The sequence below is a fragment of the Alexandromys fortis genome, unplaced genomic scaffold (assembly GCF_014885135.2).
Source record: "Alexandromys fortis isolate MF-2015 unplaced genomic scaffold, M_Fortis_MF-2015_v1.1 scaffold_302, whole genome shotgun sequence".
In the NCBI taxonomy this organism is placed as follows: Eukaryota; Metazoa; Chordata; class Mammalia; order Rodentia; family Cricetidae; genus Alexandromys; species Alexandromys fortis.
In genome coordinates this window covers 48,775-66,484 of record NW_026068267.1, presented here as the reverse complement: position 1 = coordinate 66,484, position 17,710 = coordinate 48,775, and the positions used below count along the sequence as shown (strand labels likewise).

The window sequence follows — 17,710 nt, the reverse complement described above, 5'->3', positions numbered from 1 at the left end:
GGCGGTGGGGAAGAGACAGAAATCTTTAATAAATTAATTAATTAATTAAAAATAAATAAATAAAAAATAAAAAACCCTCTTGTGCTTTACATCAGAATCCAGTTTCCTTTTGGGGGATAATAAACTCGGGCATAACAATGGCTGTAAGCGGTCACATGCACGCTGGGAAATGAAGCTGGGTCCTCTGTAGAATAAGCTCACTTCACTGCTGAACCATCAGAGACAATGGAAATAACTCTTTTTAAGCACTACACTCGAGGGGACACTGTCCACCATCACAGGAAGGCTTGGTGCCCAGTGGTTCCACAGTGGCGGGAACGCGCGAGGCTGCTCGTTCACATGTCAGTACCGCCTATATTCAGGGCCAGTCAGTGTTCCTTCCCACCAGTTAATCTGCTCTGGAAGATTTACACACACCCAAAAGTGTGCTCCCCTGATGCTCTGGGCATTTTATGACCCATTCGAGTTTGGCAATTAAAATTAAGCATCACAGTGTCTTTCTTGCTTTCATGCTTCTAGACATTCACTATAAACACTATAAAATAAAGGCAATTGTTGTAACAAGAATGGAATGATTAATGTTTGTCTAATCAATAATCGTATGACTTAAGTTAACTAATAGCTATATGCTGTGTGTATAGTATAATATAGGCACCGTTTCTGTTCCTACTTCACAGATGAGGACTGGAGATGTAACAAGGTTAAATATAGTTTGGTTCATATAACTACAAGTTAGGGAGCAAGAATTTGAACTTGAATTCTTTGAAGACCATAAGACTTATTACTATGTTAAATATAGAATATACTGTATATATTTCCTTTTTTACCCCCTTAAAACAGCTTCTCCTGTACTACTGGACTGGCATCAAACGTGCTCTGGCACTGGCCTTGAAATTCTGAACCTCTTGCCTCTACCTCCTAAGAGTTTAGATTACAAGCATGCATGCAAAACACACCTGGCTCTTTTTTACGTTATTAATTTTGAAGACAGATCTCACGTGGCCCATGCCTGCCCAACTGAGGCAGGCCTTGTTTTGTTTGTCTGTTTGTGACATGCTTGCTACGTAGCTCAGGCTAACCTTGAATACATGGCCCACATTTTCTTAGCCTCTTTAGTGCTGGGATTATGAATAGTGCCCCTATAACTGGCTAATTGTGTGTACTGGCTAGTCGTATATCAACCTGATACACAAACCACAGTTATCTGAAAGGAGGGAACCTTAACTGAGAAGAAGCCTCCATAAGATCCAGCTGTAAGGCATTTTCTTAACTAGTTATTGATGGGGGTGGGTCCAGCCCATTGTGCGTGGCTCCATCCATGAGCTGGTTGTCCTGGGTTTTATAAGAAAGGAGGTTGGGTAAGCCATAAGGAGCAAACCAGTACACAGCACTCCTCCATGGCCTCGTCCTCAGCTTCTACCTCCAGGTTCCTGACCTGCTCGAGTTCCTTCCCATCCTGGCTTCTTTTCATGATGAACAAAGCAATGTGGAAATGTAAGCTGAAAATCCATTCTGCCCCAACTTGGTTTTTGCTCCTGGCATTTCGCTGAAAGCAATGGAAACCCTAAGACACTGTGTTACTGAAAACAAACCCCAAAACTTTTCTCTTCCCTCTTGAAAAATGTTTGAGCTGGGTGTGGTGGAACACAGATATTTTTTCAGCACTCCAGAGGCTGAGGCAGGAAAATCTGAAGTCTGAGATCAGCCTGGGTTTCTTTCATTTTCTTTCTCTATTTTCTCCTCTCTCTTCTCTTTTTCTCTTTCTCACTCTCTCCTCTCTCTCTTTTCTCTGTTTCTCTCTTCTGTTTGTCTCTCTTTCTCTTCCTCTTCCCTTCCTCTCTGTGAGGATTCAGAGAGAAGGACCATGCTGAGTATTGACCTAGAGGCCATTCACATTCTATTCTGGCAAAGAATCTGGTTCTTGCTTTTGATCATATCCTGAAAGCTGAAGTGAGACTGAATTTAAAATTCAATGGGCTAATGGTGAGTGGTGGTAGTGCACGCCTTTAATCCCAGCACTTGGAAGGAAGAGGCAGGAGGATCTTTGTGAGTTTGAGGCCAGTCTGGTCTATAAGTGAGTTCCAGGACATCCAGGACTACATTGAGAAACCCTGTTTCAAGGGGGAAAAAAGGAGGGGAGGGGAGGAGGGCTAAGTTCAAGGAGGAAATTTCAAGACAATACAAAAAAGTAGCTATGCCATGGTTATTGCTTACAGTATTTACCGAGAGAGAGAGAGAGAGAGAGAGAGAGAGAGAGAGAGAGAGAGAGAAAAGATGAGAAAAATGTACATATTAGCAAAAAAATCAAAACAAAACAAAATAGGGTGTGAACCCTGTCAAAGTTATGGACAGACTGTGCATCTTAGTAAGGAAAGGGACCTGAACCCAGTTCACATGAGAATGGGCAGGTGGAGACAAAGCAACTGTAAGTTAAAGGCTAGCATCATTATGGAGACACTTTAGACTTTGAACTAGCACAACAGGAAACAAGACACCACCCACTGAGAGCACCAAGGTATAACAGAGCAAATTCCATATGAGAGTATCTGAGAACACAGCTATCGGGGTACCATGCTGGAAAATAGTTGACCGAGAAGCTCTTTTCTCACGTTCAGCCACAAAGGATACACACAGATCCTCTGCAAAGATAGTCCCTAGGGAGCCTAGGTTTCTCTGCACAGCCTTGGCTGTCCTGGAATTGAAATTATAGACCAGGCTGGCCTCGAACTCACAGAGATACACCTGCCTCTGCTTCCTCAGTGCTGGGATTAAAGGCAAGCGCTACCATGCACATCTTAGACATACAAATTTTATTTAGTTATTATTTTATTTTATTTTTACAAATAATAAATATGTGTTTATTTTTAAAATAAGAAAGAAAGCACTGGCAAAGAACAAACCCTGGGATAGAGAAGTCGCTGTCAGTCAACAGACAATACGGACACAGCCAAGGGTAGGCTGTCCGCGAGTTGCTGGTCTGTGTCTAGCAAGACAAGCATTAGAGCTGGATGTCGGGCTGTCCTGTGCCACCACCACCACAGCACCGCACAGCCTAGGAGAAGCTACATGTTCTCCACACTCCACTTGTAGGCAAGCTTCTCCACAGCCTTCTTGCTGGCGAGCCTGGCAAAGCGATTGGATCTGTCCACTCCATCCCAGCGGTAGCCAGGCCAGATACTGAATCTATTGGGAGGAGGTGCAGGACCATTATAGCGAGGTCTCGCTTTCTTGTGCTTGTTCTCCTTAGCCTTATTCTTCTTAATGAAGTCGGCCATCGGGTCCCCCTCTCTTTCTTGTTCTCTCAGCATCCGATCCAGATCTTCATCATCGATATAGCGGGCCAGAGGCTTCTGCATCTCCTTCATGGCATCCTCTACATTCTGCTGCTGTTGCCGGCTCTGAGCAAGCCCTTTGCCCTGGGCATATAGCTCATCTCGCTCTGAGTCCTTCTCTGCTTTTCTTCTTTGCTCCAGGCATTCCAGCTTCAAATTCCTCTTCTGACCAGACTTGTCTCGAAATACAGTCTTCTTTCCGGAATGGGGACTCCTTTGAGGAGGAGAGAGACAGGCCCTCCTGGGAGGAGATGGATCTGGGGTGTCATGATGAACCCTCCTAGGACCAGTCAGGGCCTGGTCCATGAAGAGCAGGATGCCCTCCAACTCACAGAGATATGCCTGTCTTGGCATCCTAAATGACGAACCCTCCTAGGAGAAGATGGATCTCATTCATCATGATGGAAATGTCTATCTCCACTGTGGTCTCCCAGGAGCTTCCATTTGGCACTGGAACGGAAGGCCTCCATCTGCTTTACCTCTTCTAGAAGCTCATCAACAAACTCAGCCACCACAGGCAAATCTCCATCCTCTTCCTCCTCCTTTTCTGGCTTAGCGGTAGAGATAGCTGCCCAGCCCACATCATCATCAACAATCTGCAATCCCTTGCCAGCGGTGCGTCCCAGCTTTGGTCCTTTTTTGTACCTCTTCCGAAGGGACTCTGAACCTCCTTCCTGGTCGGCATCTGCCCCAGACAAGTAACTTCAGATACTCAGCTTTGGAGAGTGGGGGAACTGCCTCCATGGCTTTGGTAAGGGCGGGTCCAACATACATATTTTTAAAAGTTCAAAATAGTGCAATACAAATAATACAAGAATCTGTCTCGAAAAGAATAAATTTAATTTTAAAATAAAATCATTATTTATGATGAGACTCTCAGGGTCCCAGGTTTCTTTGGTATCTGACAAATACTTTTTCTTAGTATTGTATTTTCTTACAGTCTAAATTTGTTTTGTTTTTCATTATTTGAGACAGGGTGTCTCTATGTAGACCAGGATGCCCTCCAACTCACAGAGATACCCCTGTCTTTGCCTCCTAAATATCGGGATTAAAAGTATTCACCCCTCAAGCCCTGGACTAAAACTTTAAAAAAAAAAAGTTTTCAATCTTTTTTTCTTTTTCTTAAGTCTATTGCTAACATGAGTTAATTGGCATGTGTGGGCCAAGAAAACACAAGGCTCTCCAGCGAATAAATAGCAAACCAATACGCAAGCCAAGCTTGCAGATTCTCAGACTATTCTGCTGGTCCACTCCAGTTTTCAGTCCAAAGAGTATTTCTATCCCACACTAACCGTCGCAAAAGCACTATGGGAACTTTTAAAAGAGTTTAACTTACACAGGTCATAGGTCTAAAGTAGAAAAGAATGTATAGGAAACATATTTAGTTTTGAGATTCTCTTATATGCTAAAGTAGCATTAGTCACCAGGCAGCTAACATGAATGGGAGAACGTACAGTTCCCTCCATGTGAGTAAGGACTCCATTAATACATTTTAGAAATTCTGAGAAAGGAATATGCCCAACCTGTGGCTTCTGTCCTCATGGCCAGCCACTAAATAACTACATTTTAATTGTTATTATATAAATGTGCATGACATGTATGTACATTTGTGAGGGGTGTAGGAGTGTACATGTCCATTGTGAAGTTATATGTGCACATGTGTCTGTGCACGTGAGTGTAGGCATGAATTCCCCTGGAGCCAGAGTTACAGGCAGTTGTGTGCTGCAATCCCTGGGTGCTGTGAGTCAAGGTCGGGTCCTCTGTAAGAGCAGTAAGTGTTCTAACTAATGACCCTTCTCTTCAGTTCCTCCGTCTCTTTTTACTGTTGTTTTGGTTTGGTTCGGTTCTTGTTTTCTCAGAAAAGGGTTTCTCTGTGTAGCTCTGGCTGTCCTGGAACTTGCTCCATATACCAGGCTGGCCTTGAACTCAGAAACCAGTCTCTGCCTCCCAAGTACTGGGATAAAGGCATGCACTATCACACCTGGCTTTCTGACAAATGTTTACTATCTATAAAAGGCAGGAACAGCATGAAGTAGCACACAACCCTACCTAACACAAAGGCCGGTGAAAGGCTCAGCAGAGGGAATAATGGCACCTGCTGACAACCTGAATCCCATCTCTTATGACTCACGAGGTGGTAGGAGAGAACCAACTCCTGCAAGCTGTTCTCTGACCTCTACCTAAGAGCAGCCTTGAGACATACACTACCACACACATAGATGCACACAAAATAATAAACGAAATACTCAAAGTTGCCAGGCACATCACATGTATCTTTAATCCAGCACTCAAGAAACAGAAGCAGGAAGAGATCCACTTGCATTTGAGACCAGCCTGATCTACATTGTGAGTTCTAAGACATCCAAGAAGACATAGTGAGATCCTGATTTTAAAAAATTAAATTAAATAAAACTACACGCTGGGTTTGGGTGGAAGGTTGTTTTGTTTTAAAATATGATTTATTAATTAGGAGAAGCAGGTATTTGAGCCATAGTGAGCTTGTGGAGGTCAAGGGACAACTTGGAGTCTAATCCTTCCACACACTGAGATGTTTTTGTTAGTTTTTTGCTTGTTTTTGTTTTTTCAAGACAGGGTTTCTCCGTTTAACAGTCCTGATAGTCCTGGAATTCACTTTGTAGATGTAATGGTCTGTCCTGTCCCTTCAAGAGACAAGCCTCCCCACTTCCTCCCAAATCCCCCTGCAAAGCTCTTCCTTTCCTCTCTCCCTAAGGGGTAGCTTTTCTCTTCTCCCCCACACCTCTCTGTTCCTCTCTCTCTGCCTCTCTCTTCCTCATTTCCCTACCCCTTCCCTTCCATAACCCACTAAATAACCAACCTCTCTGCATGGAGTGACTATCCATCTTTGTCTCTCACCTGCCATAGCTCTTCATGGGACCTGCTGATCTGCCAAAGCGTCTCACCTGCTGTGTGGCTCCCTCCTGGGAGCTGCTGTCTGCTGCCACCCCTCGGGGAACTGTGCAGCGCTTTATTTTTACAATTACAGTAGACCAGGTTGATCTTGAACTCACAGAAATTTGCCCACCTCTGTGTCTAGACATGTGCCACCATGCCCAGCTGCCACTCTTGAGTTTTTAAATCTGAAAATGATTTGTTTTAAAATCAGAAAATATACTATTTGAAATGTGTGAGACTAAAATGTTTTCTGTCTCTGGATTACTCGTCTTGGTCTCATGTATGGAACATCACCTTTTTAAAAGTGTGCATTTATTTTTAATTCATGAGTCATTTGCCTACATGAGTGCCTGATGCCATCAGAGGCCAGAAGAAGCATCGTATCCCATGGAACTAGAAGCAGATGGTTGTGAACTGCCATGCAGGTGCTGGGAACTGAACCCAGGTCTTCTACAAGAGCAATCAGTGCTCTTAACGACTGAACCATCTACCAGCTCTGGAATATTACCTTTCAATAATTATAGTACCCCTCAAAATTTAAGTTTTTAGAGGAACAGACCACTAAAATATCTTACACTTACCAAAAGATACAATAGAAAAATAAACATTTTGCTGGGCAGTGGTGGCGCACGCCTTTAATCCCAGCACTCGGGAGGCAGATGCCAGCCTAGTCTACAAGAGCTAGTTCCAGGACAGCTAGGAGTGTTACACAGAGAAACTCTGTCCCAAAATACAAACAAAAACAACCGTGCATTTTGGGGCCTGGTTATGGCCCAGTTAGTAGTGTTTACATAGCATTCACAAAGTCCTAGGTTCAACCCTTGACACCGTCAGATGTGGTGGCACACAACCTGCAGTCCCAGAACCCAGGAAGTGGAGGCAGGAGGATCACAAATTCAAGGAATCCTTGGTTACATAGTGAATTTGAGGGCATCCTGAGTTACATGAGACCTTATTTAAGAAAAAAAGAAGTGCCGGGCAGTGGTGGTGGTGTACACCTTTAATCCCAGTACTCGGGAGGCAGAGGCAGAGGCAGGCGGACCTCTATGAATTTGATGCCAGCCTGGCCTACAAAGTGAGTTCCAGGACAGCCAGGGCTACACAGAGAAACTCTGTTTCTAAAAATCAAAAATAAATAAATAAAAAAGGAAGAAAAACATGAATTTTAGCACTATGTAGACACCTTTTTCAATGGATAAGTATGAGTAATTTTATATTTGTAACAACTTGGATTTTATTTTTATTGCTAGGGATGGAACCTAGAGCCTTTGTGTTTTGTTTTTTTTCAAGACAGGGTTCTTCTGTAGCTTTGGAGCCTGTCCTGGAACTAGCTCTTGTAGACCAGGCTGGCCTTGAGGAACTTGTACATGCTAGAAAAGCATTCTTCACTGAGCAAATGCTCACACAAAACATGAAAATTGGTAATGCTTGACCTGCTTCATACAAATACTACTACAGGTAGAGTCTCACTGTTTCTCAGATAGAGAGGCATGTGAAAATCTCTGCCTGTGGGAGGCTGGGCATCTTGTCAAGGAAGGGTTTTTATGACAATGTTGGGGGTGTGGGGTAGGCAACACTGGTATTTTAGTGGGCAGGAGTCAGGGAAACTAAATGTCCTGCAGTGCACAAGAAAGAATTGTCCTGTCTGAAATGCCAGCAGCGCCAAGCTGAGAAACCCTGTGCTGGAAAAGCTTCATCACTTTTGTCCTTCAACAGGAAATGGTCTTTAGTGGTCTTTCAAAAATGTCAAAATTACATGACTTACAAGCAAACAAGCACATTTTTTGTTTGTTTTTAAGACAGGGTCTCATTATGTAGCCCTGAATGGCCTAGAAGAGCACTGCCACACAGACCTGGCTGGCCGCAAACTCAGATCCGCCTGCCTCCGCCTCCCAAGGGCTGGGATTAAAGGCGTGCGCGTGGTCAAACACAACGTTTTAGTGCCTGTGCTACAACTTGAAGACTTTTAGAAGAGAGGAAAGGAGAGGAGAGCAACGGGGAAGGAAAGGGGAGAGAAGAGGATGGAGGAAGGGGAGAGAGGGAAAATGGAGGAACAAGAGAGGAAAGGGAAGAGGAAAGGAGAGGAGATTCCTTTTTTACAGTTAATTTTATTTATATTGAGACTGAGTTGTCATAAAGTAAGCACAGGGCTGGAGAGATGGCTCTGCAGTGCTAAGTCCCAGGGCACCACTGCAGTGCACTACCTTCCGTATGTAACACCAGTTCCAGGGACTATGACGCCCTCTTTGGATGTCCTCAGACACTACACGGCACACAGACACACATGTAGGCAGAACATCCATTCACAAACTTTTTAAAAATTCTAAACTTTTTAAAAGAAAGAAAATAGATACAATTAAAAGTTATCAGTGGACTGGAGAGATGGTTTAGAGGTTGAGAGCAATGCCTGTTCTTCCAGAGGTCCTGAGTTCAATTCCCAGCAACTACAAGGTGGCTCACAACCACCTGTAATGAGATCTGATGCCCTCTTTTGCAGGCAGACCACATATGTAAGCATACATGCCATGCAGAACACTGTATACATAATAAATAAATAAAATCTTAAGTTAAAAAAAAGTTGTGGGGCTGGAGAAATGGCTCAGAGGTTAAGAGCACTGGCTCCATTTCCAAAGGTCCAGAGTTCAATTCCCAGCAACCACATGGTGGCTCACAACCATCTGTAATGAGATATGGTATCCTCTTCTGGCCTGTAGGGACATATGCAGGCAGACTACTGTATACTTAGTAAGTAATTTTTTTTAAAAAAAGTTGTTAATCGGACTGGTGAGACAGCTCAGTGGGCAAAGGTGTCTGCCACCAGGCCAAATGACCTGAGTTCCATCCCCAAGACCCACATGGTAGCAGAAAACTGACTCCAGAAAAGCTGTCCATGCCCTTCACCTGAACTAGTGTATTCATGGATACATGCAATAAATAAGTAAAGAAATAATAAGTAAAAATTTAAATGTGATCTTTTAAAACTTATGATTGGAAAACAATTTAAAAAGACAGTGAACAGCTGGGTGGTGGTGGCGTACACCTTTAATTCCAGCACTTGGGAGACAGAAACAGGCAGATCTCTGTGAGTTCTTTTCCTGGAACAAGAGCTAGTTGCAGGACAGGCTCCAAAGCTACAGAAAAACCCTGAGGAGGAGGAGGAGGAGGGAGGAGGAGGAGGAGGAGGAGGAGGAGGAGGAGGAGGAGGAGGAATGGACTAAATATATTATACTCAATATTATATGTTTTATTTTTCCAAAGAAACTTTGCCCTCTTATCTGAGATGCTCCTTTAGAAAGCTGCAGACACCAATTTTGTTTTGTTTCTTATTTTTATATTATGTGTATTGGTGTTTTGCCTCACGTATGCCTGTGTGAAAGTGTCAGATCCCCTGACAGTCATGAAGTGCTGTGTGGATGCTGGGAAATAAACCTGGGTTCTCTGGAAGAGCAGCCAGTGCTCTTAACCACTAAGCCACCTCTCCAGACCCAATCAATTATTCTATGTATGTTTAATTTCATGACATCTCTACAAACTACACATTATCCCATATACGGGGTGGGGGGGGGGCATCGTGTGTGGCGGCACACACCCTAATCCAGGCAATGGGAGATAGAGGCGGGTGGAACTGATCTAAAAAGCAATTCCCCTTCCCCTTGTCCCAAATAAAAAGAGGAAGGGAGTAAGACTGTCAAATTAGCCAAGCAGTGGTGGCACAACCCTTTAATACCAGCACGTGGGAGGCAGAGGCAGTTGGATATCTATGTTCAAGGCCAGCCTGGTCTACAGGAGTTCCAGGATAGCCAGGGCTATCTCAGAGAAACACTGACTCAAAAAACTTAAAACAACAACAAAAAAGACTGTCAGATTAAGACTTGATGGAAGTTAATTAATGACAGCTTTTGGGGTTCAAAAGCTAAATTTCCAAAGCTAAGCACTTAGCACTATAAAGTGTCTCCCTCCATAGCTACATTGCTGTTCATTACAGCAAGTCTCTACCCTCCTCGAACAAGAGACTAAAATGGAGACAGATGTTGTCTCTCCAGCAACTGAAAGCCTTGAGTCATTTAATGGTCCTAGCAGACTTCTTGTTGCTGCTGTGCTGCTCTTTGTTTGTTCATTTGTTTTATTGTTGTTATGCCCTCCCCACCAAACAGATTTCCTAAGGAATGGATGAAAAAGCAGGAAAAATATGCCAATCCCTACCATTCCTTCTTTGCTATTCTAATAGTACAGTATTTGTTTCTTTTTCTTTCTGAGACAGGGTCTCCTGGAAGGCCAGGCTGACCTCAAAGTCCCTCAGTAGCCGAGGATGACCCTGAACCCCTGACCCTTCTGGTGCTAGGATCACAGATGTGAGTGGACACTCCCAGTTTTATGCCCTGCTGCGGATCAACCCGGAGCTTGTGCTTACTAAGCAAGCACTCTACCTACTGTGCTATATTCCCCAAGCCACAGATTTGTTTTTATACATTAATATCACAAAGACAAGCCATACGACATTTCACAACAGTGAAGGCACAAATAAAGTTCTACAATATACTGAAGCACTATCAATTAACAGATAACAGAATATCGTCAGCTGACACTGAAAATCTTCAATGTCCATCCAATTATGAATGAAGTTGGTGATAAAGACTCAGAGTGAAGGAAATAGCAATTTTTACAACCTATATATAAGAACAGAAAAAGAATGCAAATAGAAGATGCTGATATCCTAATAATTTTTTCCTATTATGATAAAAATTAAACTGACCTAAAAATAAGTTTGTTATGTGTGATATGTAAATTGGTCATTCATTTTCCAGGACAGGAGCACTGACAAGCATATTAGTTGTGTTTCAAGACCAAACACACGGCAAATCTACAAGACAAGTCAGCTCTATGGACCAACACAGCATATAGACAAATTTCAGGATGGCTGCACAATTAAAACTAAAAACAAGGCCGGGCGGTGGTGGCGCACACCTTTAATTCCAGCACTCTGGAGGCAGAGGCAGGCGGATCTCTGTGAGTTCGAGGTCAGCCTGGTTTAGTTCCAGCTAGTTCCAGGACAGGAACCAAAAGCTACGGAGAAACCCTGTCTTGAAAATCAAAAAAAAAAAAAAAAAAAAGGAAAAAGAAAAAACTAAAAGCAATATTGCTGGGCTTGACACCTTGTTATGAAGTAATAAGTTGTAATGCCATTCAAACCAAAGGCATTCTAGCATAAAAACTGGCATCCCCTACTTAGTTAGCTGCAGATATAGCAACGGCACCTACTAGCACCAGACAAATAGTTCTTAAACACGTATTAGATCTTTTGGGTATCTATGAAACTAGATCTACCAGGTTCAGGCCAGGCACTGGACCACAACATAAAATAAAAACTGAGGCTGAGAGTTATAAAGGCACTTGAAGGTAAATTAGTTCAATTCTCTTAACCATTACAGGAATCCCTGTAGTTTTTGTTTGGTTTGTTAGTTTGTTGTTTTATTGAAACAGAGTTTCACGCTGTAGTCCAGGCTGGCTAGAACATACTTTGCAACCCAGCTTCACCTTGAATTCGCACCAAACCCTCCGCCTCCTGCCTCATCCTCCTGAGTCCTGGAATTATTTTGTATAAACCACCACATCTGGCTAAGAATCCCATCTATTAACTGTGGGCCAAACTGTGAGGCCAGCAAGACAGATGGCTCAGCAGGTAAGAACACCTTTGGAGCAGATCTCACAACCTGAGTTCAATCCTTGCTTCCATGGGAAGCAAAGACTCCCGCCTGAAAGTTGTCCTGACACTCCCATGTGTGCAGTAACCCCTCCACATACAGAATAAATAAAGAAGTAAAATTTTAAAAATTAAAACTATGTAACCAAGGATGACAATGAACTTCTGATCCTCCTGCTCCTACCTCCCAAATGATAGGATTACTGGCATGCACCACCATGCACACTAGGCAAGCACTCCAGCAACTGAGCTACATCTCCTGCCCAGATGTTTAGACGCTTACAAAGTCTCTTTCCAATTAAAGAAAAACATGGGCTTTGTAGCATATATTACTTTATTCAAATACTTAATATGAGGCTAACAGTTAAAACAACAGCCAGTAAATAAGTACCAAAACATATTTTTATTTAATAATATCCCCACTATTTCACAGGCATGAAAGATGTCAACATTTCAGACTAGGTAGAAGGAACCTCTGACAGTTCTCATACGACACACTTGACAGTTGGAAGCCATGTTCAACCCTTTATTCCAGCACCGAGGAGACTGAGGGTGGATGGCTATCAGTTTGGGTCTGGCCTGAACTACAACATGAGATCCTGTCTCAACAAAAGAGGTCTAAAATGTTCAGTGATATCTGCTACTTATAAAGCTGTTTAGCCTGGCTTTCAAGAACTATGTTCCAAGTTGGACGATGGTGGTACACACCTTTAATCCCAGTACTCAGAAGGCAGAGGCAGGTGGATCTCTGTGTATTCAAGACCAGCCTGGTCTACAGAGTGAGTTCCAGGACAGGCTCCAAAGCTTCACAGAGAGACCTTGTCTCGAGGGGCAGGGGTTGAGAGACAAATAGAGTTAGCCTAATCTGGGAGTGTGGATGGAACAAAATAGTGAAAACAGAAAAATAAATAGCCCAATCCTCCTCCCGATTTGTGCTATCTTTTTAACGTCATTTCTTCCATCATAGCTTAAGTGATAGTCTTCATCCCAGCTATCACAGCACTTTCTGATGATCGACATCATTCCAACTCTCTGTTTTCACATACATATATTGTGTTTATGTGAATGTATGCCATGTTATGTGCGGGTGCCCAGAGTCCAGAAGAAGACATCAAATCAGATGGAGCTGGAATCACATGCAGTTGTGAGCTGCCTCTTGTGGATGCTGGAAACTGAACTCTGGTCCTTGGAAAGAGCAATAAGCACTCTTATCTGCTAAGCCATCTGCTGTGGGATAATGCTCTTGTACAATGTAAAGATTTGTCACTCATTTTAGTTTAATGAAATGCTGATTGGCCAGTAGCCAGGAAAGAGGTATATGTGGGGCAACCAGACTAGGAGAATTCTGGGAAGAGGAAAATCATAGACACAGAGGAAGCAAAATGAGAATGCCTTACTGAGAAAAGATACATGGCTAAGCATAGATAAGAATTATGGGTTAATTTAAGTTGTAAGAACTAGTCAGTAGTAGTAGTAAGTCTGAGCAATAGGTCAGTTTATTTATTTATTTTTTTGAGACAGGGTTTCTCTGTAGTTTTGGAGCCTGTCCTGGAACTAGCTCTACAAGAACAGTTTATAATTAACATAAGCCTCTGTGTGTTTATTTGGAACTGCATAGCTGTGGGACTAGATGGGACAGAAACTTCCATCTACAAATGGTGCCCAACGTGGGGCAACTACATCCACATAAAACCTGAGAGAGCTTGGGAAGGGATTCTAGATTAAAAACAACAACAACAACAACAAAAAAAAAAAAAAAAAAAAAAAGTCAAGCATAGCTTCTTGGCAACAACATTTTCTCAGGTGGGATATGTTTACTAAAGGCAAACAGAGACGCAGCTCCTTTGAGAGGCTTTCTGACTAGGCATCAGTGGCAAAAAAAAAAAAAAAAAATGGTTCTTTTAAGAGGCCCTGCTACCAAACTCTTAAATAGTGTTTATGAGCAGCCAGTGGCATGTTTCTTGCTGGTGGCATGACCTAGAAACTCTGCAGAGTTGTGGCAACAAACATGGCTCTTGCCAGTACCTCTGCCATAAAGCTTGACTCTCAGTAAGCTAAGGAATGGGGTGGAGAAAGCTGCCAATGCTGCAGCTTTAATCCTAGCCATGCCACTTTGCAGATTAAAGACTTGCATGGTCAGAAAAAGAGATATACAGTAAAGATAGATTTAAACTAAAAAAAAAAACTCTAAGTGATTTACAGTGTATTTAAAAATATATGTAGGCTTAGAAGAGAAAAATGATAAAGTCCTTAAAAAAATAGAGTAATTAAAAAAAACACATAAAGATGAAAAATATATAGAGTCTAGATACTGTATATTGTTGTGTTGTCTTTGAATTGTTTGACTGCTGAGGAAGGAGCAACAGCTTGTAAAAGACATTTAATTATAAATGCTGCCAGATTAAACCAACCTTTATGTTTTAAAAAATATCTTGACTTTAAAATTTAAATTAAAAAAGTGTTACTTTGGGGAAAACGTTCTGCTTTTATTTCCACAGGAAATGAGAAGCTGTGTATTCATTCTGGGTTAAGAAAAATCAAATTTGATTGAGGAAGACCCCCCCAAAAAAAAAACTGATAGGAGCCGATGGTCCAGATGATCCAACATTTCAGAGCACCTCTGTTGCAGTTTCCTCTGAGTTCTACATCCAGAACAGCATCAAGGTGACTGGTTGAGGTGATTCAGCCTCACAGAATACTCCAGTCAGGATTTGACCATAATCTTAAATTTTCTCAGGGTCTCTCAAAGATTACCAGTGCCCCCAATCAGCAGGTAGTAACCTAGAAAACTAGGCCCATGTTACTAAAAAATGGATTATGGCTGTTTATCATAGTTTAGAGTGTTGGTCACAAATTGTTATGGGTAATGATCAGGGGAAAAAAGCTAAACAAAAAAGATTAAATTCAGCATTCTTGTTTTGAGAATAAAGGAAATGCTGTGGGATAATGTTCTTGTACACTATAAAGATTTGTCACTCATATTGGTTTAATAAAACATTGATTGGGCAGTAGCCAGGCAGGAAGTATATGTGGAGCAACCAAACTAGGAGAATTCTGGACAGAGACAGAAAAAAAAAACAAAACAAAACAGAGACAGTCACCAGTCAGACACAGAAGAAGCAAGATGAGAATGCCTTACAGAGAAAAGGATACATGGCTTAAACATAGATATGAACTATGGGCTAATTTAAGTTGTAAGCACTAATTAGTAATAAGCCTGAGCAATAGGCTATACAGTTTATAATTAATATAAGCCTCTGTGTATTTATTTGGGACTAAATGGCTGCAGGACCTGGTGGAACAGAAACTTTTCCATCTACAGCTATCTTTCCAGTCCAGTTACTCTTAGTGACTGGTATTTAGCAAATGTCTTTTGAGTATTCCATACTCCTAAGTCACATACCTTACAATCTATTACCCATGGTGGGTAAATTTTTTTTAAATGCTTTATATATAACAACACTCTACCTTATTTAATCCCTACTGCTATCTTTTTCTTATTTCTTTAAAAAAATATTTTGGCCAGGCGGTGGTGGCGCATGCCTTTAAATCCTCAGGAGGCAGAGGCAGGCAGATTTCTATGAATTTGATGCCAGCCTGGTCTACAGAGCAAGTTCCAGGGTGGCCAGGGTTTCAAAAGGATACCCTGTCTCAAAAAAACAAAAATGAACAAATAAAATGGAAAAACATTTTATTTATGTAAAACACAAAACATGGGTGTTTTGTTCACCTGTATGCTGTCTGTACATCACATGCATGCAGAGGCTGCAAAGGTCAGAAGACTATCAGATCCTCTGGAACTGGAGTTAACAGTCATTTGACACCATGTGGGTATTAAACGTGGGTCCTCTGGAAGAGCGGTCATACTCGTAACTGCTGAGCCATCATCCGGCCCTCCTATCCATAGTCCATAGATATAGTCAACTGATGATGGTTAGTGTTAACTGTCAACTTGACAAAATTGAGAATCACCTGAGTCACCTCTCCTGGGCACGCCTATGAGGATCATCATGATTGCATTAATTCAGGTGAAAAGACCCACACATTGTGAACAGCACCACTCCTGGCTTCAGTCCTGGCCTACATCAATGTTATCAATGGAGAAAGGGAACTGAGCAGTTGTAGCGAGATAACTCATTCTCTCTCTGGCGTCTGATTATAAATGAGACATTACCAGCTGCTTCAAGTACCTGCCACCTTGACTTCACCACAAAGGACTGCACCCTTGAATTGTGAGCCAGAACAAATCTCTTGTTTCTTAAGCTATCCATTTGTAGATTCCTGCTCACACTGCAGTGCCCATGCATGTAGCACTCTTTCTCTCTAGTGTGTTCTTATTGGTTTCTTCCACACAGTTCTCAGGAATCAACTAACATGAAGTGTTCTCTGACCTTTCAATCTCCTGTCCTGAACAAGTCCTATTACAGCTATCTTACTGTACATTGACTGTTGCTTATCTGCTTTCTTCACTGGACTATGAGCTCCATAATGTCTTAGAATTGAACTTGCTCACCTTCAAATGAACTATGGTATATAAATTTTAATATTGCATATAAGTCAATATACAGTTGAGGGGGAAAGTAAGATTTTTTATTTATTTATTTTTATTTTTTTTTTGGAAAGTAAGATTTTGATATTGAGATTCAAATTTTTGTGTTTGAAGGTGCAGGTATGTTCTGGTGCATGTGCACACGTGTGCATATGATGGACAGAGGTCAGACTATGGTGCTATTCCTCAGGAGCTGTCCACTTTGTTTTTAAGACAGTCTACGACAGGATCTTGCTGATCAGGCTAGACTGGCTGGCCAGGGAACCCCACAGGCGCTCTCTCTCTCTCTCTCTCTCTCTCTCTCTCTCTCTCTCTCTCTCCCACACACACACACACACACACACACACACACACACACACACACACACACACATTGAGATTATAGGTATCATTAATATTATATCCCAGATTTCTATCTGAATCTGGAAATCAGACTTGGGTCAAATCCTCATGTTTGTATAGCAAACACTTTACTGAGCTATCTTACTTTACCAAGATTCAAACTCTAAGTAAAAAAAATATATTTATTCTTTCATTCACTTAGTCAACAAATACTTTATTTAGTACCTTCTAGAGGCCAGAAACCATGCTATGACCTTGAGAGCTTACCAATATAGACATGCACAGAGAAAGAGGATATATGTATATTCAAAATGATAAGTGTTCAAAATAGCTATTAACTTAGTGAATCTTGTGCTGTGTGGTGGTTTGAATACGAATGGCCAAATGAGCTGGGTGGTGGTGGCGCACGCCTTTAATCCCAGCACTCGGGAGGCAGAGGCAGGCGGATCTTTGTGAGTTCGAGGCCAGCCTGGTCTACAAGAGCTAGTTCCAGGACAGGAACCAAAAGCTACGGAGAAACCCTGTCTCAAAAATTAAAAAAAAAAAAAAAAGATTGGCCAAATGGCTCTTCTAGGCCCATATATTTGAAAGATTGGTCACCAGGAAGTAGCACTTTATGGAAGGATTAGAAGGATAAGGATGTGTGGTCTTCTTGGAGGAAGTGTGTCACTGGAGGTGGGCTCTGAGGTTTCAAAAGCCTGTGCCAGGCCCAATTGCTCTCTCCCTTTGCCTACTGCCCTAGCACTCGCCTGCATGCCACCATGCTCCTTGCCATGATAATGGACTAAACCCCTGAAACTCTAAGCAAGGCCCCAGTTAAATGCTTTCTTGCCTGATGGTTGGTGGCACACACTTTTAATCCCAGTACTTGGG

The 17,710-nt window shown here is 42.2% G+C and overlaps 2 protein-coding genes across 2 annotated transcripts in view; both read right to left on the bottom strand.

Moving 5' to 3' along the window:
- Window positions 1–17,710, bottom strand: part of Tesk2 (testis associated actin remodelling kinase 2) — a 109,943-nt gene that overhangs the window by 81,404 nt on the left and 10,829 nt on the right. The gene's annotated exons all lie outside the window — the stretch shown is intronic.
- Window positions 2,905–4,076, bottom strand: LOC126494508 (BUD13 homolog). The gene is given in 3 exon segments (XM_050131875.1): window positions 2,905–3,655; window positions 3,697–4,034; window positions 4,036–4,076. Coding segments are annotated over 3 exon segments (972 nt in total). The 3' UTR covers window positions 2,905–3,062.